Here is a 26,311-nt window from a genome sequence, read left to right as displayed (position 1 = left end):
TGGAGCCTCCCTCCCTTCTTTTTTGGATCATAACCTCATTGAGTGGATTCTCTGGGTGAAAGAATACTGACATTTTCATTATTTTATTTGCAGAATTCCAAACTGATTTCCAGAATGTTGGTACCAATTCACAATTTCACCAACAGTGCATTAGTGCACCTTTCTTTCTACAATGCCACCAATATTGACTATTCTCATCTTTTGCCAACTTTGCCAATTTGTTGGATGTGAGGGGAAATTCAGGGTTGCTTTGCTTTGTATTTTTCTTATTATTAGTGATATGCATCATTCTTTTATATGGTTATTGATAGTATGCAATTATTTTTTGAGAATGGTTCATATCTGTTAACTATTTTGCTATTTGAGAATTTGTTTTATCCTTATGTATTTTTGAGTTGTCTATATATAATTATTGTTATTATCATTAATTGTACCAAACCCCTGTCTAAGACATCTGGTACAAAGATTCGCCATTCTTCCAGCCACTCCCCAGCCCCAGTCAATGGCTTCTTTTCTTATGCTCAATACAATGATTTTGTTTGTCCAAAAGCTTTTCAATTTAATGTAATCAAAATAATAAATTTTATTTTTTTGTGATTTCCTTCATCCTTTTTGGTTAAGAATTTATCTTCCATACATACTTAAAAAAGATACATGTTCTGCTTCTCTTTTATTTTTAAAAAATATATGATGTTTAATATTTGGATCATGTATCAATTTTGAATTTGCTGTGAAAGTTGGTATACAGTGATGGTCTAAGCCTAATTTTTGAAAAACTGCTTTCCAGTTTTCCCAGTTGTTCTTATCAAACAGAGATTTCTTTCCTAAGCAATTTGTATTTTGGGGTGTATAGAACATTGAGTTATTGGTTCCATTATTGCTAATTCTTATTTGTTTGATCTGTTTCAATAATCTGCTTCCCTACCAGTACCAAATGGTTTTGATAATTGCTATTTTATAATATAGTTTGAAGTTTGGACTTATTATTTTCCCTTCATTCCTACTCATTTCATTTTATATGCTCTTTTTTCTTTCTTCAAATAAATTTTGTTATTTTATCTAGCTCTATAAATTTAGTATCTCTTTGGCAGTTTCGCGTCAGATTAAGCCTATAAATTAATGTGGTAGTACCATCATTTTTATGTTGACATGATCCAGACATGCATAACGAATATTTCTCCAGCTTCTTAAACAGTTCTTTAAGAAGCACCATATTAATGTTTTTTTACATTGAGTTACATTGATCCTCAAATATTTTATGCACTTTGCAGTTTTTTTGAATGAAATTTTCCTCTGTATTATTTCCTTCTAGATTTGGTTGTTATTACATAGAAATGCTATTGATTTTCGTGGGATTATTTTGTGGCTTTCAACTTTGCTAAAGTTATTCATTATCTCAATTAGTTTCTTTGCTGATTGATTAGCTAGGATTTTCTAAATTAACCATCATGTCATCATCTAGTACAATTAGCTTTACCATCTCTTTGCCTACTGGCATTTCTAAGTTTAGAGAAATATGTCAGATAATAGGGGAGATAGGAACATCCCTTCTTTTTACCTGTATTTATTTGGAAAGCTTTTAATTCATCCCTATTGGATATGATCCTTACTTTTAATTTCAGATATGTACTTTTCATGATTTTAAAAATAGTGCTTTGTGCCTACATTCTCAGATAAATCAGTGTTCTATATTATCGAAGATTACTTCTGTATGTGTTGAGATAACCTTGTGCTTTGGATATTTTTGTTTTAAATATATTAGTTATTTTTGGTGTTGTCAAACCTTTCTTGTACCCCGATACAATTTCAACTTGGACATGATGAATTTTTCTTTTTGATTAATTGCTACCATCTGTTTGTCAAGATTTTATTTAAAATTTTTGAAAAAAATATTTGCTAATAATATTGGTGCATAGTTCATTTTCATTGCTTTGTCCTTCCCTGGATCAAGTATTAGATTATATTTATCTCACAAAAGAATTTAATAGACTGCTTCTTTTTCAGTTGTTGAGAATAATTTGTACTGATAGGTATTATTTGTTTTTTAAAAGTTTGATTGGATTCTCCTGCAAATCCATCAGGCCCAGCATTTTTTCCTGTGTTAATTCTTATAGAGTTAATTCTATTTCCTCTCCAAGATTGCATTATTTGAAATCTATTTGGTGTTCTCTTAGTTTGGGTTTTTACATCTTTAAGGGCTATCCTCTATTTCTTTTGTATCTTTAGTTTTATTGGCATAAAGTTGTGACTAGTAGCTTCTGATATTTCCTCCTATTTCTTTTGCTTTTGTTGTTATTTTACCTTGTTAATTTTGAATTTTGTTGTTTTAATTTTTTGCCCTTTTCTTTTTGATCAATTTGGCTAAAAGCTTACAAATTTTGGTAGTCTTCACAAGAACCAGCTTTCAGTTTTGTTTATTAGTTCTACAGTTGTTCTAATTTGCCCATTTATTATCTAGTGTTCAAATTTTCCCTTTTTGTGCTTATATTGAGCTTTATTTTCAAATTTCTAATTTTAAAAAATTCACATTCAATTTATCAATTATTTCTTTTTATTTTGTTCACTTATTTTGGGGATGTATATGTACATATATGTGTGTGCGTGTGTGTATATGTATATACATATATACATATGTCTGTGTATATATATGCATGCATGTGTGTATATTCCTTTGAAGACTCCTTTAGATGCATCATATACATTTTAGTATAATGTGTTATCATTATTATTTGTTCAGATAATTATTAATTGTGTCTATGATTTATTCTCTGATGCACTTTTTATTTAGGATTTCACTATTAGTTTTCCCTTTAGGTCTATGTCTTTTGTTTATGTTCCCTGAATTGATGACTGTTTTTACTGTGTCATGGTCAATAAATGATATATTTGATATTTATTCCTTCTTACATTTATTTGTGATTTCTCTGTGACCTAACATATGGTCATTTATTGTAAAAATGCTACATGATACTTTTTTATCCATGTTTTCTTTATCAATTACTCAATTCAATATTTTCCTTTTTGTTCATCTACCTGTTATATTTGTCCAACTATGAGAAAGGGAAATTAAAATCTCCTACTATGTTACTATTTGTATAGTTTTGTGATTCAGTTATTTTTTCCATTATAACTTTTTGTACTGTATAAGTCTAATATTAAGACTGGTTATTGTCTATGGTTTCTTTCAACATAATGTGATTTCCTTTTTTATTTCTGTTGCTATTGTGAATTTTTACTTTTGCTTTTCTGGTAACACGACTGTAAACCCTGATTTTCTGAATTTACCTATACATAATGAATTTTGTTCTAGTCTTTCATTGTTATTCTATGTATATCTTTGTTATTAGATGTGATTCTTGAAAGCAACAGATTTAGGGGTTTGGTTTTTTTATGATCTGACATCATCTTTAATTTCATTGGATTACTTAATACATTACAATTTAAAGTTATGATATTTAGGATTATGTGTTCTGCTATTTGTTGTATGTCGCATTTTGATGAAGTTATTTTTTGTTTTTCTTCCTCTATTAATTTAGTACTTTGTCTTTATGATTAATTTTGTTTAATATACTTTAATGCAATCCTATTCCTACAGGCTCTTTTCCCTTTTGATCCCATCCCATTTCTCAACACATTCATTAGTTTTGGAATTTGTTAACTTAGTGATTTCTTTTATTCAATTATCTAATTCTTCCCCCTTTTTTGCCCTTTTCTGTTCTTTCTCTCAGCTAAATGGTTAGTCAAAATTAACTCTTTTCCTTTCCAAATTCTTTTGTTAGTTTTTTCTTTATCTGTGTCTTTTCTGAAACAAATTTCTTTCTCTTCTTTTTGTCATTTTTTCCCCTTTATCTCTATTTTGAACTTTAATTCTTTGATCCATGGTCTATATATTTATTTTTTCTTTAATCTCTTTGTATTCCTCATGGAATTAAAACTTTCAAAGTGCCAAATTTAAGCTCTCTCTTAACCAATTTCTACATTGTTGTCTTGTAGATCTTGCATCATTCTCCCCTCCCCCCAATTTTCTGATGTTTCTCTTACTAGCATGAATTCATGAATGAATAAATAAGGATACAAGCATTTCCTCATGGTAGCAATTACCCTGTCCCATATTGTATGTATGTATTCTACTCTATGACCTTTCCATAATCATTCTCCTCATTTCCCATGCAATTTCCTTTCTGGCTCTATGTTTTTCCACCCTTATAGGTACCAGTTGACCCCAGGAGTTCTGATTTCCCTTCTCCTGAGGCATGATGATATCCAGGGAGATGCAGCACTCTTTCAGAGGAACTGATCTCCTTGTGGGTCAACTCTGTGCAAATTAGATCTACTGTACAATCCCCTGTTTCTCTGTCTCCCTATCTCTGTCTTTCTCATTCTTCTCAAATATGTATTATAATGTAATAGAATGAAATAGAATAGAATATAGTAATGTGATATATGATAATGCTCTGATATAAGGTATGATAGAGTATCATATTACAGCATAACACAATACAACATAACAAAATAATATAGAAAACATATGTGATATATCCTAATCAAGGGTACATATCTATTTACATTTACATGCATATACTCACATATATTTGGCAAGTAAGTGGCACAGTGGATAGAGTGCTGAATTTAGAGTCATAAATACATGAATTAAAATTTAATATTAGACACTAGCCTTGTGATCCTGGGCAAATTACTTATCTGCCTCAGTCTCCTTATCTGCAAAATGGGCAAAATAATAGCACTTACCTCCCAGAGTTGTTAGAAGCATAGGCTGACATAATATTTATAAAGCATTTTCAAAATATTAAAGTGCTTTAAAAATTCCAACTGTATAAATATATGTATATGTGTAAATGTATTTGCATGTGTAAGTGTATTTGTATATTTATGTATGGATGTATTTCTATATGTATCTTTTTGGATTACATCTTGAGTGTTTTTGCTTTTTGGAATATGATATTCTTTTTATTTCTGTGTTTTTTAGTGGATAAAAATGGTTTTGTATTATTAGAATTTTGTTTCCTCTAGTTGATTTGTGGATTCTTTTGATTGGTGCTTTGTTCAGGTGCTTTGTTCCGGTTCAGGAGTTCTTGTCAGTTTTCTTATATTATTCCCTGAATTATGGTATTCATGCTTTTTAAAATTTGTTGTGTCATCAGAAATCTATGATGCCTAATTTGTCCCTACTCATGTTTTCTTCAAGAATAATGAATGTTTCTTGTATAGAGATCATGTGTCCTTTTAGCCTTATTATCTGACTCTTGTCTTCCATATTATCCTTCACTTCTGCGTATTTGTATTCTAAAACTGTTCTCTCTTTTACATCTTTGAAGGGATTCTTTATCATGTATTTAAATTTTAATATGTTCCCAATTGTTTTTGTTGTGCACCATAACTTCTGAATTTGTTCCCTGCTAATTCCTTCTACTTATTTTCTTTTCATCTTATTCTGGTTCCATGCTCTCTTGAGGTTTAATAGAGTTCGTATTTCATCAGGCACTGGTTTAATTTCCCTTTTCTTATAATATTTATTTAGAAAAGTTTGTAATCTTTTTGATGCCTTAGTACCAATCTTAATTTTAAAATCCTTTATGTTGATTTATCTACCTTATCTAGGCTTTTAAAATTTGTTTTCCTCTTGAAACTTTTGTTGATTTAAAACATTTTATCCTTATATTTTCCTTTAACATGCTTCCTCTGTTGTCACCTGTCATCATCCTTTAGTGCTGCTCTTAGGGTGGATTGCAAATATGCCTCAGTATCCTTGTATATTAGGAAATTTGCTTTTCATTCACCAGTTTTCAGCTCATGCAATTTCTATTTCAACTGAGTATGTTTTGTTTTTGCTAGTCTCTCACTTGCCTTCCCCAGTTTTGTCTGTTCTCTGACTTGGATTAATCAGCACCTGTTGCTTTTTGCAGGGCTAGAAATGGACAGGATGGGTTTGCCAAAGAGAGTCTCTGCAGTTTTATTGAGGTTCTTCAATCTAGGGCCTGCCTGAGGCAGAAGGAATCCCAATTTTCTTCTCTGTGATTCTCCCCCTCCAGCTGAGCAATCAATATTTACAGCTTGCTGCAATGGGGTGGAATGTATAGACAGAATCTCTGAAGTAGGAGAAGAATCCCTTTGTGAATCCCAAAATACAAGCTTATGGACCAGTTTATTTATCCTGCCAATGTAAGAAGGTTAGTGGAATATGGGTGCTGAATGGGAACCCTAAAGATTAATGAATATTCTCCAGTGTTAATTCATAAGACTGTTACCTTGTTGGGTCTCTTGCCTTCTTGTTTTGTGAATTCAGTCATAATTGCTTTACTTCTGGTGTATAAATACTTTTTTTCTTAGTTACTGAGGCCTAGAAAAAAGTCTAATCCTCTCTCTTGTGTGTCTCATGAATCAGAATCAGATATTTAATTTTTGTATTTTTTATTGTAGCTCTCTGCTAGTACTTTTCATGGAAAAGTAAGCCTGAGTGCTAAAGACAAAAATTTTACATGTGTTTACAAGCCAACTTTATCCTATTTCCCCAAAGGTCTTTCTGTTATTTAAATTATATTTTAAACACCTTTATATGCCTTTAAAAGAAAATAAATTCGAGCATTCATTCAGTAGATATGCCAATTAAGAAAATGACACACTGGAAAATTATGTTTCATTTTTTAATTTGAACTCTTATATTCAAAATAAATGAAACTCTTCTCAAGACAGTTTCATTTAGTGGAACTGTGCTTATTTTGATATGCTCTAAAATTCAGAATAAGGCAGTGCCAATCCTGAAGAGTTGTATAAGTGAGGAGGAAAGCCCTTACTAAGAATCTCCTGAGGACAACTAGGTGACACAGTGGAGAGAGCACCAGTCCTGGAGTCAAGTGGACCTGAGTTCAAATCCAGCCTCAGACACTTACTAGCGGTATGATCCTGGGCAAGTTGCAAAAACAAAAATCACAAAACTTCCTATATGCCAGGCACTGTGATAAATACTTTATAAATATCTTTGCATTTGATCCTAAAGTATAAAGAACTAGGTTCTGAGTCAGGATGGAGTGGGTTCAGATTCTACTTTTGACAGACGCTTGCTGTGCAACTTTGGGCAAGAAACAACCTCTAATTTCTCTAGATAACATTCTAAAACTATACTTAATAGAAAACCAGAGGCCCATGCTTAAATAAAAAAGTTTGTTTTGTTATCAACAACCTATTTATTTCTGATGGCCCAAAACTTTCTTTTTTTATGGAATTATCAAATATAAATATTTCCATATATAAAGAGAACAGAAAATGGAAAAATAATATTGTACATGAAACTGGGTACCTATTATGTGCAAGTTGTTTTTCTTAAAGTTTATTTTAAATATAATATGAAAATAGCAGAACTACTCAGTTTATCTGTGTTCCCTTGTAAACTTCCCCTTTCTTTTCTGTGCATTAAAACTTTTTTCATTGATTATCTCCTTTTTTAATTCTTTTTTGCATTATTATTGCTACTCACCAATGTCCCCCACTCCACCATAATAAAGCTCTCACTTGTAATAAATAGTCACACAATGCAAATCTATATATTGTTTATGTCTAAAAATCAAGTCTCATTACGTGCATTATATAAGCAATTAAAAATCATTTATAAAAAACCTGACCATCTTTCTTGGCGCTTCCATTCATTACAATGTACTAATTTGCATTTTGATTAATGTTTCTGGTTATGAGGACAAAGGTGCCATAAATGTCAGTGAAACAAAGAGATAAAAAGTCCACTGAGGAAAATGACTGAATTAGGTGGTGTGAAATGATAGTTCCTTCTAATCTGGTACCCAATAGATACACTTTAATAGAATAAAACACACACACATTCACACTCATACTCAAATTGAATGACAGTTCAGTCTCTTGTCTATGCCAAGATATTTTTTTTTTTAAGTCTTGGAAGTGAGTGTTGGGAGTGCCCGGATGTGTCTCTAATAGCAGGCTCCAGAGTCTCTTTCAGACACTTTTCTAAGGTTTCCTGGTATTTTTTTACACCAACTTCTCTCTACCTCCCCCTCTTTTGAAAGTCCTGAGGAAATGGGCTTTGCACAGCTTTTGTCCTAGCTTCAAGGGTATAGGCAGCAGCTTTACTTGCCACTAGAAACTGCTGTGAATGAAATACTCTTTGAGGCCATGGTGCTTCTATTGTCCTGATTTCCAGTGTCTGAAATTCCTGTATCCCTAGCCACTAAATAAGTCTGTTCACACCCTACCCCCAAACCATTAAAGCTGTAATGCTTTTATGCTGTAAAATAGCAAGCATGTATGGAAAGGGCTACGGGTAGAGCAATGCCTCTCTATACTGCTGTGGCACCCACAAGCTATCATTTCATGAATAGGATTAGGACATTCATAAAGTTTGGCTCACTGAGCTATAGGGTAGCAATGAATTGAACCTTGATTAAAATAATACTGTACTTTGTGGAAAAGAGATGGAAGAGGAGAGGGATAGATAAGTTGGTGGAACCCAGTTGAATTCTCCCAACATTCTTTTCCAAACAATTTTAAAATAATGTCTGAAATCAAATTTTGAACTAGCAGAGTCAACCGAAAGTTAGAGGGAGATGTTTTTCCAGCTTAAAACAGCTTAGGGTATCTGCAGAAGAGGTCTGTGACACCAGGATGGGTTCAGGGCCAGAGCTCAGCAGGAACATTGGTGGTGGGCATTGGAGGCAGCCACAATAAAAGCAACAATAGGAGAAGTTTTGGGAGCTCTTAGGACTATGAGAAGGTCAAATAACTGGTTAGAAAGAACTACAAGGGACCCTTTGTTGGCACCGGGCACTAGTGCTGATTGGCAGCTCTATTGCTTCGGTCACATTTCCAGTGCATAGAGGATTTTTGGTCATCAATCACAAGGCAGCAGGTCACCAGGGCCAAGAAGAGTGCTAATGGTTATGGCTGCAGGAGACCTAATCACAGATGCAGGGCCAAGAGGAACACTAGTGCTTATGGCTGCCTGGGATCAGGGACCCTTCCTGGCTAAAGACCAGAGAGCGCAAACAAGGAGAGCAGTGAACACACCAACTTGGAAGCATTGAAAACTTGCAGACCCCCAAAACCAGCTCTGAAAACAAGAGCACACAAATGCTCAAAGCTTGTCTCAGTGCCTCCCCAGCCCCAGGTGAATAGGCCCAGTTTTAACATAAAATTCGAAGTGGAGAAATAGGTTGGGAAAATGAGCAAACAACAACAAAAAAAGAGCTTGACCATAAAAAGCTATTATGGTAGCAGGGGGAAAAAAGACAAAGTCAAGACAACAGTGTAAAACAGCTACAATCAAAGCCTCAAAATAAATGCCAATTGTACCCAAGGCCAGCAAGAATTCCTGGAAGAGTTAAAGAAAGAGATAAGAATGGTAGAGGGAAAAAATGAGAAAACAAGTGAGAGTGATGCAAGAACATTATGAAAAGAGAATTAATAGCTTGGTAAAAAAGGCACAAAAAATAATATCTTAAAAACAGAATTGGCCTAATGATAAAAGAGGCACAAAAATTCACTGAAGAAAAGAATTCCTTAAAAATGAGTATAGGCAAGTGGAAGCAAATGACTCCATGAGACTTCAGGAAACAATAAAACAAAGTAAAAAAGGAGAAAATAGGAGATTAATGAAATATCTCATTGGAAAAACAACTGAACTAAAAAACAGATCAAAACATGTAACTCCTAAGAACTTTATTATTATCAGAGTAGTTAGGAGTCTGCACAGACAGAAAGGCTGAGTGTGAACCAATTATGTTGGGATAATCTCCAAAAAAGAATGTAGGGCTGGAAAAGAGGGATACACTGGGAGAAGGTGGATGGGAGAAGCAGAATAGGGAAAAATTTTTTCACATAAAGGAGGCACACAAGGCAGAACATTCATACTGGAGGAGAAAATGTGGAGGTGGCAAGCAAAAATCAAACCTCTCTCATGGGAATTGGTTCAAAGAAGGGGTGCATATGTGTGTGTGTATATATACACACACACTCATTTGGGTTTGGAAATCTATCTTACCCAATAGGGAGATAGGATGGAAAGGAATAAGAGATATGAAAGGGGAGAAGATAAATGGGAGGGTGGATTAGGGAACCAGTAGTCTGGAGTAAGATTTTGGAGGAGGAGGAGGAAGGAGAGAGAGAGAGAGAGAGAGAGAGAGAGAGAGAGAGAGAGAGAGAGAGAGAGAGAGAGAGAGACAGAGAGAGAGAGACAGAGAGAGAGAGTATGAGAATGAATATGAATGAGAGTAAACAGAAGAAAATAGGATGTGATCACTGTGTGAATGGGATGTTGTAACCCTTAGAATGGAAGCAGATAGCAGAATGGACTAGAAACCAGATTCCAAAAATATGTTGTGTATAAGAGATATACTTGGGATAGAAAGATCCCAAAATAAAGGGCTGGAGCAGAATCTATTATGCTTCAGTTGAAGAAAAAAAGGCAAGGGTAGCAACTATGATCTCAGACAAAGCAAAAATAAAATTAGACACAATTGAAAGAGATAATCAGGGAAACTACATTTTGCTATAAGGAACCTTAGATAATGAAGTAATATAAAAATTATAGCAACTTTTTTTGATAAAGGTCTCATTTCTCAACTGGGTCAAATTTATAAAAGTAAGAGCCATTCCCCAACTGATAAATGACCAAAGGTTATGAACTGGTAGTTTTCAGAAGAACTCAAAGCTATCTATAGTCATATTTTAAAATGCTCTAAATCACTATTTGTTGGAGAAATGCAAATTAAAACAACTCTGAGATACTACTTTGCACCTTTCAGAAATGACAAATGCTCCAGGGGATGAGGAAAATAGGTACATTAATGAACTATTTGTGTAGTGAACTGGTCCAACAATTCTGGGAAATAATCTGGAACTATACCCAAAGGGCTATAATATTGTGCATATCCTTTCATTCAGAGATTCTACTATTGGTCTGTACCCCCAAACCACCAAAATAAAAAGTATCTCTACGTACAAAAATATTTGTAGTAGTTCTTTTTGTGTTGGAAAAGAATTAGAAATTAAGGGGATGCTCATCAATTGGGGAATGGCTGAACAAGTTGTGTTATATGATTGTGATGGAGTGCCATTTTGGTATAAGAAATGATGAAGGGGGGGGGTTCAGAAAAAAAAACATGAAAGACCTATATGAGATCATTGTGCACATTAAGACCAATGTTGTAATGATGATCAACTTCTGAAAGACTTGGCTACTTTGATAAACGCAGTGATCCAAGGCAATTCCATAGTGCTGAAAAATGCTATTCACCTCTAGAGAGAGAGCTGAGGAACTCTGAGTGCAAACTGAAATATAATTTTTTAGCTTTTTTTGGTGATCTGGCCAAAATCAAAATATGTTTTGCATGATTTCACATGTATAACTGATATACTGTTTGACTTCTCAGTGGGTTGGGGAAGGGTGGTAAGGAAGGAGAGAATCTGGAACCCAAAATTATAAAGAAAAGAATGTTAAAAATAAATTTATATATGTACATATATGTGTACATATTTAAAATTAAAGAGATGGAAACTACACCCTGAACTTCCATTCACTTCTCCTTCTACCTTCCTTCCCCCAAGACCATTCAAGTTAATGCTTCTAGATAGCTTTTATTAGTTGTGAACTGAAACAGTCTGAGTCCATATATAGAACACCTTGTCATGACCCTGGCCATGGGCTTCACCATATAATTCAATGTAATTCTGCTTTGTAATATAATGATTACCAGGCTCGAGTGCATCCTAGTTCACTCCTCTCATTTCCCCCCACTTTACATGAATAGCAAGCATAAAAGGTAAGGGGATCTTTATGTTGCCTACAGAGCATGCTATATTTGTATTTCTATCAGTGCCAAACAACTAGGTATCAACAAAGTACTTGCTGATCTCCACTCTAAAGTATATACTTAAAGGACTACATTAATCTCTCTTTTCCAGGTTATCAAGAACAATGAAATATTCATTGAAAGAATAGAAAAAGTATTTCAAAGGAAAAACAAAGAAAAAGTAACCTTAAGAGGCAGAAGGGAATCATAACCCATGTTAGGATGTAGAAGGGGGAAAAGGTGTCATGTTATAGTGGGTAGTGTATTAGACTTGGAGACAATCAAATTCTAATGGATGTTTATTAGGTGTGTGATCATGAATAAGTCATCTTACTTTTATTAGCCTCAAATTTTTAAACTGCAAAATGAGCTGTTGAACACTATGACCTTTATAGCCTCTTTTAAATCTAAATCTATGATCCTATGATAAGAATTGGGCAAAGAGAAGGGAGGGAAGAAGGAATACCAAACATTTGGAGCCATAGAATGGGTGTGTGCCTCTTTCCATAGAAGATGGGGTTGGAGTCTCTGAGGTAGATGTAGTGTCTTGTGCTCCAGGTAATGAGTAGATGAAGGTGGTTAGTGACTTTGTTGAGAGTAGAGACAGATACTGAGACAGACAATTGTCTGCTATGAAGGCACCTATGAACAATAAAGAGATGTCTTGTCTTAGCAAGGCATATATCCAAGACGAGATGGAAATGTTCCAGTGACCTGTCAAATTGGGTGATCAATGATTACTCTGAATAGTTCATATAGAGATAAATTATACCAATGATACCATAGATGATATCAGTGGAAAGAAAATAGAAAAATAATAGATTATGAAGCCCAAGGCAAGAAACTAAAGATTGAAGGGTATTTTTTTCTATCTCCCTTGCCAACTGAAGATGAAGGCTTTGGAAGAGAAACATCTATTTGCAAAATGAGCAACTGATTAAAAAGATGATCTTTGAGAATGAGATTTGGATCTCTTGAAGACAGAGAGGCTCTTTGTTAAGGGTGGAATGCAACCAGTGAGGGCTTGTGTGTGCGTGTGTGTGTGTGTACATATATATCACAAACATATTAAAATGCCTCTAAATGGAATTTGAAGGGGAAGATATAAAACTGATAATCTAGGACCAGTAATTCACAGGAGATAATATCTAAAAGAGTCAGAAATAAAAATCATGACCAGATAGTTATACACAAATGGGCAATCAAAAAGCTGAACTAGAAATCTTAAGGTGGGGAGGCAAATTTGACCTTATGGGTAGCACTGAGACTTTGTGGTATGGAACTTGTAATTTCATCAATGTCAAAAAAAAGAGAGGGCCATTGAATAATTTTTTAAAGTACAAAGGAGAACAGAAGAAAGTTCAGAAGGAAACATAGATGAGAACAGTTTTGAAAGTATCATGCAGAATTTATTATATACCTTTTTAAAAATTCAAGTGGCATGAAATAGATATTCATTGTTCACATATATTTTCTTTTTTATATGTGAATGGAAATGTCTTTTTTGGTTGAGTTCAGGATTTTAAAAATTCACAAAATTCATTTTTCAAAATGAACAGAATGGATAAAAGGGATCTTGGAGTAGTTGTATATATTGAGAAGATTTTCATGATCTGAAAGGGAAGTTTGATGGGGAGGATTTGACAGAATTGGTAGAGAAATTGGTAGAGAAAGAATCAAAGAAAAATTGGTAGAGAAAGAATCAAAGGGGATATTGTGGTAATACTTTAGAAGAAAACACTTGGTTGAAAGGAGAAAAAGATCACACATCTGGCATGGAAACATGTTATAGCAGCCATGGGGGATTTCAACTCCAGATATCTGCTGGGTATCTGTGTTTCTCTCTCTCTCTCCCCCTCCCTCTCCCTCTCTCCGTCTACCTCCCTCCTTCCCTCTCCTAAACATAGGAGAAATGACAGTTTTTTAGATGATACATTATACAATTAATACTTAACATCATTAAAACTAAATTGCTTTGTGACTTTTTTACAATTAAAAGAATTAATTTTAACACATAAAATATAACAATGTTTTAGTCATTCTGGGTAAATCTCCATCAAGATTCAGTGTTCAGTGGCAGCTGGGCACAGTAGATAGAGTACTGACCCTGGAGTCAGGAGGATCTGAGATCAAATCTGGCCTCAGACACTTGATACTCACTATAGCTGTGTGACTCTGGGCAAGTCCTTTAACCCGAATGACTCAACTCCTCCAAAAAAAGATTCAGTGTCCATTTCTTCTTTTTGGCACATATATGTATGTATTATACACTTGAATATTCATCATTCAGAGGCATAGTGGATAGAGTTGACATCAAATCTAGGAAAATCTGCGTTCAAGTCCTGCATCTCAATATACAATGAATGCTTAACCCTGGGTAAATTCACTTCAGTCCTCTAGGCAACTCTCTAAGACTTTAAGTTGCACAGAAAATGCTGACCTGAATCAGCAGAGGGAGTTTTGTAACCTGGGAATTCCTTTAATTAATGGAACCACAGGTCCTTCTAGTAGCTCTCCCTATTCACCTCACAGATAGCGTGTATTCCATGCTCCTGATTACAATTTTTTTCATGGCTTATTTAACAAACGAACAGGGAGAATAATAAAAAGAGGGAAATGAGTACAACATTGAAGGTGAATTATGCTTTGGAAGACAATGAACTCTTACTCCAAAAATGACAAAGAGAATTATGATTCCTCTGAAATCATGGAACAAGAAGGATATTTTCAAAAGACAAACACATTTAAGAAAAGAAACTAGGGCTGAAATTAGGCTTAAAATCACGGCTCTCAAAAATGAGTTAATCAAAGCCAAACAATAAGATGGAGAACTTAAAACACATGATAAAGTTTCTCATCAAAATAGATGAGGTTCTGAAAAAAAGAATGGCAGATTGGGAACTTAAAATAGCAACGCAGAAGAAAACTTGGAAGAAGAGAAGAAAAAGACAACTTCAAAAGATCATATAAATTCTATACAAGCCAAAATGAATGATCTCAAAGACAGGATTTCTCAGAGATAACTTAAGGATCATATGTTTCCAAGGAGAACTAGACTATTTGAAATACTACAGGAAATGATGCATGAAAACTGCCCAGAACATTTGGATATATGTGACAAAGTATTGGTTGATAAAATTGACAAATTGCTAACAGTAAAAAACCCACATTTGACATTATAAGTGATTAAATCCCCCAATTTCACTCAGCATCAGTTCATATAAGAAATTGATGAATGAAATTCATGTCAGACTGAATAATGGTTAATAAATCCAATACCAAGATGCAGCAAGTAACTTCTTCCATTCCAGAATTGCACAGAAAGTCAGCCAGAAACCCAAGGGTAATAAAAGTGATTCCCCTCCCTGGCACCAGCAAAGCCAGAAAACCTAGAGCATGTTTGCACATCTCTTGTCAGAGGGGTTATGGATATAAGGTACAGAGAGGCACATATTTTTAGATATGAACACTTTGAGGATTTGTTTTGCTTAACTATGCTTATCTGTTTGAGGGAATTTTTTCCCCTCCTTCTCCCAGGTCTTAACTGTGGGAGAGGGATCAAAAAAGGGGGATTAGAAATAGTAATGTCAAAAAAAAAGAGAAGGCATGAGTAATTTCTAAAATGTACAGAAGAGCACAGAAATTTAGAAAAAGAACACTGACCCGTTAGTCACATAAAATTTATTATATGTTTTAAAAAAGAAAGTGGCATAGAATGTATATACACTATTTCATAATAATCTCCTTTTTGCATTCTTCTATGGATATTCTCTTTTTTGGGGTATGTAGGTTCAGAATATTTTAATACCTTCTAGTATAAAGGAAGTGTCAATTCAAGTAACTCAGGATTATTCTCTAGCCATGAAAAGTCTGAAAAAATAATGGAATAGGATATCCCAAATGACAAAGGATCTCAAATTGCAACCCAAAATAAAATTTTAAAATCCTATAAAGCAGTGCCTAATTATCAACAAAAAAAAGGTAAGTCAGAGAGGAACATTTGTGACATTCATGCAAAAAACAACAAAAAGGACAAATGAAACAGAGAAGTAGTAAACTTGCAAATCATTCAAATCAATATGAATACAAGAAATGTAAATGTATAGTGAGATTTGGACTGGAGTACTCCCCCTGGAGCTAGTCATGTGCACTGGCCCTTTCCAGTGGGATGCATATTATGTGGAAACTGTGCTTCACTAGCCCACTCTACTGTAAGACCAATGTGGGATAGAGGGAAGTGTGCCCCTGCAGTATTGAGGAGAAATGATCTTTTGTTACAGCCATATATCTTCAAAATAAGTACTCATTTATAAAGCCTAAGTTATGCTGTGGTTAAATGGAACTGAATTGCTACCCAACATTACCTAACAATGAGAAGAATATAACTAGGGCCTTGAGTTAATGGCAGAAGACAGACACTCCCCAAAACTTCTCCAGGTGTCCCCATGAACATACCCTTCATTGATCCTTTGGTCCCCAAGTGGCACTTGGGAATCAGGCAACCTTGTTTTGAACTTCCAGAAATGGGAAGGGGGCTTTCTCTTTCCTCCTTAATGAAAGTCCAGGAATATAGTCAATAAAAGGGAAGATGCAACTTTTTTATAGCTATTAGACAGCCTACTTGATAGGTGGATTTTCCTGCCTTGCTCACTGGTTATATTTGAGACAATCCTGTAGTTTAAGATTCAAACAGAGTGTGTTTATATATGTATACAGAGTGTATTTATATATGTATATGTATACATGTATGTATATGTATGTATGCTTATGTATATCTACATGTATATTATGTATATACATATATGTATATATACAAATGCTTATGTGTGTATATATATATGTATATATATAATATTAGCAATGGATTTATTCTGACCTATCTCACTCTACTATCTTACCCTTCAGCTAAATATTTGCTGTCCCTATCAAATTAATGGGGCGTATTTGACACATGTGTCTATATTTGCAATTTTTGGTAGTTTCTATGCTATAGCTTCTGTCTATAGTATAGTCAGGTATAGACTCTTTACCTAAGTGTAAGCGACCCAAAGGCAACCAGCCGGTTCTGCATAAAATTTATTTGAACAGATTGCCTTCTGTAGGTCAGAAAAAAAAAGTGAGAGACTTGAATCTTCATATGTAACTCCAATCAACCAGCTTGAGCAATTTTTTCCTCTTACTGAACTAAAAACTTGTTTCAGTGTCCTGTAAATAAATATATCTTCATGGGCTTTTCCAGGAGGCCCATTCTTAGAGCCTCTTGTGATTGCTAACGCCATTTAGAAAGGGGATTTTCTCTTAACTGCTGACTGACTTTCACTTTCCAACTTATCCAACAACAGCTGTTTATATTTTATTGTTGTAAAAGTTAATGCCTCAAATAATGACGTAACAATCATGCCTTGAGGAAAGTATTAGAGTCATGAAAAGCTGCAATCTTAGAAGCTGTCACTTGAATGAGTATAGCGGACCTTGGAATAACTTCAAGGGTAAAAAGCACACGTGACTGTTGGCTTTGTGTCATTCTGGTGCCACTTTGCAATAGGTTGAGGGAGGGGTGGAAGAGGAAAGGAAAGGGATCATGAAGAGAAGGCAGTGAATTTATCTGAGAAAATCCATTAAACACTAGTCACCCTGCTATTTGTTGTCCAAGGCCAGAGATCTCTAAGTAGGGGCTTGTTTGGAGGCTCATGAGGCTTGCAGGAGAAACATCAGCTTGAGCCCTGAAGGTGTGGATGAGGTCATTTCAAAGCCCAGTGTACCTGATGGCTCCTTAAACCCCAAGTCTTCGATTTATTACGGCAACTTTGAGAGGACAATCCTGTATGTTTTCATTATGGTTAAGCGCTGAATATCAATGGAAAATAATACCTTTGCTCCAAGGCAACCTTTTATTGCTCAGGCATAGAATTTCCTATTGTTATTTATAATTGAAGTGATTTTGCAGAATTTGAGAATTTGGAGGGACCTTAGAGATCATCATTTCCTACTTCTGCTGCAAAATGAGATTAGACCAGGAAATTTTAGGTTTAAAGGCTAGTGATTCATCCTTGCTATTCAATAGATTTAATCTATACTATATAATAGTAGTGCAATGCACAATACCAACTTATATAATAAAATATTAATTCTATATTAGTAGAATTAGTATTATATATATGTACAATATAGTATACATAATTAGTATAATATGTAAAACCAACATAACATAAGTATATGTTTTGGGTTTGTACTTTGACTTTTTAAAGAGTTATTCAGATGTATTCTGTGGAATTCTTGGATTATGATAATAAATTTAGACCTTTTTTTGGTCTGGGATGGGACCATGTTTATTTAAAATTCTTTGTACCTAACAAAGTCGATTGATATATTTTAAATTAAAATAATATTGAAATGAAATTAATTGAAATGAAAATAATAAAATTAAATTTATTTGGGCTTAATTATCCTGGTTAATTCTGAATTTATCCTGGAAATTCGCCACTTATCTTCTGCCTGCTGTACTTCAACCATGAAGATATGACACAGTGTTGGGGGCCCAGGTCCAGAGAGAAAAACAAAGCCTATAAGAAAAATGCTAGGGTCCTAAGCATGGCTAGCACTGTGTGCTCAGGGCTGCCAGCATAAAACCCTTGGGACAAATGGTAGGAAGCATGCCTTTAGCCATGGCTGGGGAGGCAGCTGGGGACAGAGAGGAGTTCATCTGGGATGTGACTGACTAAGGAGAAAGCATCTTATAGTTCCCAGTTCTCATTACTTATCCTTGCTAACTGGGTGTCATGTACAATTGTCTCTAAGTTGCTGAAGAAATAAGTGCTGCTAGTGACCTTTACATTTGGGGGTCTTGAAGCAAAGCCTTGATTGTCATGCCCTAGTTATGGCTTTGGCTATATTCAGGAATACTGTGAGTATATGTTCACTCATGTGTGTTTGTTGATATTTCTGAATAACATACTGGATCTGTGGATGGTCTATGAGTGTGTGCATGTGTGCATATGTGTGTGTGCGTGCATGTGTGTGTGTGTGTATGTGGAGGGAAGACACTTTCTATCTGTCTCAGAGTTGAAGCTTGATAGCTAAAGCCTATGAAAGAGGGGTCAGGACCGGACACAAGTGGGGAAAGTAGTATGTTTGTTCATCTTTCACTTTGTCCTGTAGTGAAATGGTAAAAATTCTTGGATTTTCCATTGTTTATATTCTATGTATCTTTTTGCCTCATAATTTGCATGGGTAGTTGAGAATTAAGTATATTCTCATGATAGCATCTCAGCTGAGTTGCATAATTTATGCTTGCCTCATCATACTTTAACTCAAAGTACATTTCAAAGGTTTGTGTTTACCCAGAACATAGGCATTTACAAACATAGCAGGTAGAAAGCCCAGAGGTAACCACCCTATTCATTTAGTACCATTTTTAGCGTAATGAACCTTTCAGGGAGTTTTCCGAAATTTCAGGTTTCACAAACCACACTCCACAGAATAAAAACTATTTTTCCTCTTGCCTTACCTCTGCTGTGGTGCTGAGGTACTGCTGGGTCGTCGTCTGTGCCCAAGGTTCTACTGTGATTCTGGTCATCTGCAAATGAGGATTCCCGGTGCTGCTTACGGCGTAGTTTTCGGTGGCATCCCTTGCTAGGACCTCTGTGACATTCCCAAGCAGATTCTTTGGGTCATATGTAACAGCATTTATGGTAATGGGGATCTTTGGAGGACTGGTGTTTCTAGTGATCCTTGCTAAAGCTTCTCCACCCTGGTGAGCTGAAGAGAATAAAGGAGAGTGGCTAAAATCAACCTCATATTTAACTGTCTCACCAAAGAATGAACAATTTTACTTAGTAAGGAGAAAAACCCTATTATCACAGATGTGTTAAAGTACCAGACATGTATTCTAAACTACAGTTCTGTGAAAAACCACATTAGTCTAATGCTGGGGTGGAGAACCTGCAGCCTCGAGACCATGTGTGGCCCTCTAGATCCTCAAGTGCGGCCCTTTGACTGAATCCAAACATCACAGGACAAATCCCCTTAATAAAAGGATTTGTTCTGTAAAGCTTGGACTCATTCAAAAGGCCACATCCAAGGACCTTGAAGGCCACATGTGGCCTCAAGGACACAGGTTACCCACCCTTGGTAATATATCCTATGTGGTGGAATCAAGCTGCCTCATCTAACTTTCTGATTTGGTGGGGGGGATAGAGGCCTAGGGAAGAGACCAGTGTTTTCATTTCTAGGGCAGGGGGTAGGGAAAGAAAAAAAGAAATTTACATGATAACTTTATTATATATTAAAAAGGAATAGTAAGTCATACATAATAGGTTTGCAGTTTCATGTGCAATCATCTTTTTTATTTTATGTTATGGAAATGCTTATTTTTATTCCATAAATTAAAAATAAAATAACTAAATGTGAAAAAAAGAACCACCCAGATGAGGAAAACTGCCCTTTACCAATGCAAGTTGAGACCTTCTCTACAAATTATAGTCTTCATGTTGTCTAGAGCACTGGGAGATTGATCAATCAACCAACAAGCATTTAGTAAATGTCTATTATGGACCTGGCACTGTATTAAGCACTGGGGATACAAAAGGAAGCAAAAGATAGTTCCCATCCTCAGGGAGTTTACAATCTAATGGAAGTAGGACCTGAACCCAGATCTTCCTGACTCTGAGGTCACCACTTTATCCACTGCACCATTGCCTCTTGATTCTTTTCAACACAACCCATATCTGGGAATGTTTTTTTTTCTAGAGTGGGGAGAATTGTGGACATTGCTTTTAAAAGCCACTCAGTGTTGTCAGAAATACACTAGAGTGATTTCAATTCTATGTTTAGGGCTGATTTGTTAATTTTTGGGGAACCAGACCAATGGTTTCATCTAGGCAGAGAACTCCAGATGAGAAACTTCTTCTACACCTACAAGTCAGCACTATCTCTGCAATTTGCAGTTTTAGAGTCACCCGTAACACTGAAAAGTTAAGTAACTTGCCCAGGGCCATAGAGCCACTGTTTTGGTGACAGGTCTTGAATTCAGGTCTTCCTGACCCTAAGACTGGTTCTCTATTCACTATCAGTCTGGAGTTCTATGGAAAAGCAAGAAAACCCCTGGATTTATTTTAAAGATAGTCTTCATTATAAATTGTATCTCCTAGGACCTTTTTTATTGTAGATCCTTATTTTGAACATCCCTTGGAAAGTTGTGGGCATCTCATAAATAGCAGTGACACATCTTAACTACCACTGATTATTCATGTAGGAAAATAGCTGTGATCTCTGTTTACTTACTCATTCAAATTTTTATACAGAAACCCCATTTAATTTTCTTGCTAAAATGTGTGCTTTATCAAATAGTAAAATGCTAAATCTAGAAAGGATCTAAGAGATAATTTAGTTTTACATGTTGCAAGTTGAGCAGACTGAGGCCCAGAGAGGTGTTGTGGTTGCCTAGCTAGTTACTTACAAAGCCAGAACGACAACTCAGTTCTCATTGACTCTTAGGTCCATGTTCTTTCCTTTGAGGGTTGGGTGAATCAATTAGGAGAAAGAAAAGTGTGGCCTATTAATTTCATTTTTGCTTTGCTTTACAAGGTAAACATACTTTCAAATATATTGTCACTGTTTTTGTTTTTTGCATTGGATTTGCCTAAATTCTATTTGCTAATTTTCAAAATATGCTACACGGATGTGCAGAGTTCCAAGAGTTGTATCTAGGAAGCTCCTTAAAAGTGTGGTCAAGTAGCCACATTTAACCAGTCTGCACCATCATTGACCAGAGGTCAAGATTCCAAGGACACAAAACCCAACATAAACTTGCAAAAGTTGAGAAGCTACTACTTTGGGGAAAATGTTAGTGACTACACCACTGCCTTCTGTCTTCATATTTTCATGGAGGAAGTTCTCTCTCTCCCCATAGACATTTCTTTCCTCCAGTTGTTGAAGCCAGAGGGTAGTGTATAGTAATGATCATAGCTGATGGACAAATCTATGGAAGTTTCTGCATAATTAGCCTTTTGTGCACTCTCTCTCTCGTTCTCAATCTCTCTCTCTCTCTCTCTCTCTCTCTCACGTCCTGTTGGAATGTCTGGAGGGGACTCATATTTTGGGGTGTTAGGGTATGACTGAAATGAGCTCTCAGGTCTCTTCTAGCTTTAGGATTCTATGATCAGATGACTTCTGGGGGCATAGGGAGCCACTTGGAGAAAACAGTTTAGGGGCACTTATTTACTCATTGGTATACCTTTTATATGACAGTATATGACCTTGCAATAGATCAACACTTACAATGAACCTACCTAGAACAGGTACTGGCACAGAGTTGATGTTTTAGAAATGTTTGTTGATTATTTGACTCTGGAACCAGCCATGTTCTTTAGGTGGACTAAATTTTGTTTTCTTCCTTCTTTATTTTCTTACACCTCACTCATTTTGTAAGAGGATTTGAGGAAATACAATTTTGTTTTATCGAATGTTGCTTGAAATGTTGAAGTGATCATTAGCTTGGGTTCTGAAATCCTCAGAGATGTTTTGTTTGTTGTAATGAGATTTGCCCTGTGCTGCTCATTGGAATGACTATCATCGAGGACAATTTTAGCTCTCCAATCCTCCAAAAAGATTTAATGAGTGGCTTAGGAAACACAGAAGCTTCCAAATATGATTACCTAGTGTGTAATTATGATGTCTTAGCACATCAGCCTATGATTGCCTCTGCACCATAAGTAGTAGTTCATAAGGTTTCATCCTGAGATGAACATCATTGTTTTACGTGTCAACTCACATATTTAATGCAATTGATGAAGCAAAGCTACCATGAATGTTAGAGCAATAGTTTAGAAACCCTTTCTAAAGGCTTTTCTGTGAATAAGGCCATCTTATTAGTTTTTGAGTTTCTTTAAGCAAGTTTTAAAGATGATGTCTATAATTTTCTTTGAATGATATATATACATATATGTAAACACACATTATATGTATATATATATGCATGTATATCACAACTGTAAACCAAAAAGTTCTATTTTTCCATCAATAGCCACAAGATTTTTCTCAAAGAAGGAACTAGGGAGGATTCTAGACTCATTCCCCTTCATTTTGTGTCTATGTTTTTAGCACTCACATTACACTATTTAGGAAACAGGAAAATCATATCAACTTTAGCTTCTAGTTTCTCCAATCTTAGGGACTTTAGCTATAAACCTGATGAGAGCTACATTTGGGATGCATTGATATCTTTTGTGCATGTCTTGGGATTTTGAAAGAGGAAAGGAGGAGTCAAAGTCCCTATCCTAGAAATATACTCTATTATCTCCCAATAAGTCATTTATACAATCTGAGCTCCTTATGGGAAAAAGTGGTCCAAAATTATATACGTAAATATTGGAGAGTTGGATGTGTTAGTGGTAAAAAATTAATTTTTAAAAAAGATATGTTATATATTTCATGATATAGTGGCTAGGATATTTACAATATTAAAAGAGAAATTTATTCATATACTAGAAAAATACACAAAGAGTTTAAAAGATTCAATATTACTTTCATTGATATTACACTTCCCTCACTATAGCATTCTTCTTTTATAGAGTATAGTTAGAAGGTATGTTTATCTTGAGTTTCAATCCAAGGAGTTTAGTAAAAATGACTTTAAAATATTTTTAAATTCCCATATTCTTTAATTTGTGAATATGTTTTCAATTAGCCTTTTAAAATCATCTTGGGGGGGTGCAGCTAGGTGGCACAGTGAGTAGAGCACCAGCCCTGGAGTCCAGAGGACCTGAGTTCAAATCTAGTCTCAGATACTTGACACACTCACTAGCTGTGTGATCTTGGTCAAGTCACTTAACCCCAATTGCCCTGCCTTCTCCCCTCCAAAATAAAATAAAATCATCTAGGTCCCATGCTTGAAAAGGCTATGTCTGAGAGACAAGTGAAATCCAATTCAGAAGAGAGTTGTGATTTTTTTTATGGGTAGCAGCATAGTACAGTGAAAGTGTGTTGAAGTCTGAGAATATAAATTTGAATCTTGACTCTTCAACTTACAATCTGTGTGACCTTGGGTAAATCACCTCACTTTTCTAGATTTTAGTTTCACCTTCTATTAAATGAAGGAGAGGGATTGACTACATCCAAGCAAGAAGGTCATTTCAAGTTCTAAATCTCTGATCTTATGAAGGCAGTTACCTTGCATAGTCCTGAAAAGATAGCATTAAAATACGGTTCCAATGTACTACCTTTCTCAAAACATACATATATCTGTGCATATATATGTGTATGTGCATATATATATACACATATATTAATCTATGATAGGATTAAAGATAATAGTTAATAGAAACAGGCTTTTAATGCCATTATAATAATGGGACAGGGATAGGAATTGGACCTGTGATTTCTTTGATATTGGTAGCTCCTCAATGAGGATGCTCCTTCTACCAAATAAGGATAATAATTTCTTTATAACTTAAAATCTTAGAGTTGTCTAGGGGCACTGAGAAGTTAGGGGACTAACCCAGAGTTATTATACAAGCAGTATTTGTCAGTAGCTAGACTTGAACCCAGGTCTAACTGGCTTCAAGGCCAGCTTGCTATTCACTGTCATCTCTCATGAGGATGAAGAAGATGATGATGGCATATAGTTTAGCATATACTATCCCTTCCAAAATACTTAAAGAACATTTAAGAGGCCTCTAGGGGCATTTGCTCTTCTCATGTTAGTAACAATTCCTTTAGAGCAAGTAGAAAATAATTTGCACTCCATTAATTATACCTTCAGTATAGCTTATTGGTAGATGGTGACAGATTTAGCAGTCTGTCAAATGAGTATTAAATGTAATTCACCCTTTGACAAATAGGCAAACTAAGTCACAGTGGGGTTAAGCATCCAAGTGCAAATGAGAATAAGCCAATGAATACAACCATATCTGTACTATTGGTTCCTAACCAATGAATCATAATATTTTGGCTACCTTTGATGAAGATTACTTTGGTCTTCTTCAGAAAAGAAGGATGAGCAATAAAAACAATTTTGGTGTATCCATGTTAAAGCCTTATGTATCTTCTTTCCTCATGGCTATTTCCAGTGGAGGTGAGTGAGACAGGCAGGAAAAGGATATGTATGTGATGAGATAGAGCTGAGAGACATGGAGAAAGATTATAGAGAGATACGAGATGAGAGATGGAGAGATGATATATATAGAGAGAAATAGAGATAGGAGTAGAGAAGGAAAAACCTCTTGTTTATGTCTATGTGCGATTACATTTGTGTAAGTTAGCTGGTCAAACCAGTGGATGGATGGATTGAAGGTAGGGTAAGGGGAAGGAGGAAGCAAGATGAATAGCTTAGCACATTCGAGAAAGTTTACAGATAGATCTGAGACTGAAAAAAAGTTGGGGGAAACTTTTCTCTAGGAAAATTAAATGATAGAATGGAAGCAAAGCTGAGCCAGTCATCTCAGGCTTCCTTATAAATTGATCAGACTATCATATGGTTGATTATTTTGCACATACTAAGTGCATAATAAATTATTTGTAGTTAATTAATTCATTAAAAGAATATTCAAAGAAGTAACAAACCTAAAAAAGAATATACCTTAGTCAGTCAACTAGCATTTATTAAGCACCTGCAATATGCTCATGTACTAACCAGGGGTGGGGAACTTGTGGCCTCAAGGCCACATGTGGCTCTCTAGGTCCTCAAGTGTGGCCCTTTGACTGAATCCAAACTTCACAGAACAAATCCCCTTAGTAAAAGGATTTGTTCCGTAAAATTTGGATTTAGTCAAAAGGCCACACTCAAGAACCTAGAGGGCCACATGTGGCCTTGAGGCTTCAGGTTCCCAACCCCTATCTAAATGCTGGAGATACAAAGAACGGATTGTTTTCTATAGTTCTTGCTCTCCTGAAGGTTACAATCAAATGAGGGAGATAGCATGCAAACAACTACGTACAGACAAGATATAGACAGGCTAAATTGGGGTCAGTCTCAGAGGGAAGGAGCTAAAATTAAGGAGGCCTCTTGAAGAATATGAGATTTTAGCTGGGACTTGAAGGAGGCCAGCGGACAGAGATGAAGAGGGAGAAGGCTCTAGGTATGAGGACAGCCAATTTGTCTTCAATACTCAAGTGAACATTTATTAAGCATCTACACGTTAGCAACTGTGTTGGGCCTCGGGGTATAAAGACAAAAATGAAACTTTTCTTAACCTCAAAAATTTCACATTCTACTGGGGTGGTTATTTAATGTAGCCATGATCTGAGCCTAGAGAAAAATCCCTCTGCATACTCTCTCAGTTCTTTCTAGTCGGGGGGGGGGTGGGTCACTAAATGTTATGATCACTAATGAAATTCCCCCTCTTAACATATGACTGATGTAATATTCCATTATGGAAAAGGTCTTGATTTTCTGGTAAAGTGAATACAAATGAAATATAACAGAGTAGTAGTTATGCAATTGTGGTCTGTGTATTAAATTGAAAAGTACACCAGCAGAATGT

At 35.3% G+C, this 26,311-nt stretch overlaps 1 protein-coding gene across 1 annotated transcript in view; it reads right to left on the bottom strand.

Moving 5' to 3' along the window:
• Positions 1–26,311, bottom strand: part of PTPRB (protein tyrosine phosphatase receptor type B) — a 165,442-nt gene that overhangs the window by 132,356 nt on the left and 6,775 nt on the right. The window contains exon 3 of the mRNA XM_036759249.1: positions 19,339–19,589. Coding sequence (XP_036615144.1) covers positions 19,339–19,589 — 251 coding nt within the window. The remainder of the gene's footprint in view (positions 1–19,338; positions 19,590–26,311) is intronic.

The sequence above is a fragment of the Trichosurus vulpecula genome, chromosome 5, assembly GCF_011100635.1.
Source record: "Trichosurus vulpecula isolate mTriVul1 chromosome 5, mTriVul1.pri, whole genome shotgun sequence".
NCBI lineage: Eukaryota > Metazoa > Chordata > Mammalia > Diprotodontia > Phalangeridae > Trichosurus > Trichosurus vulpecula.
Note: the sequence above shows the minus strand (reverse complement) of the source record. Positions and strands in the feature narration are given on the sequence as shown.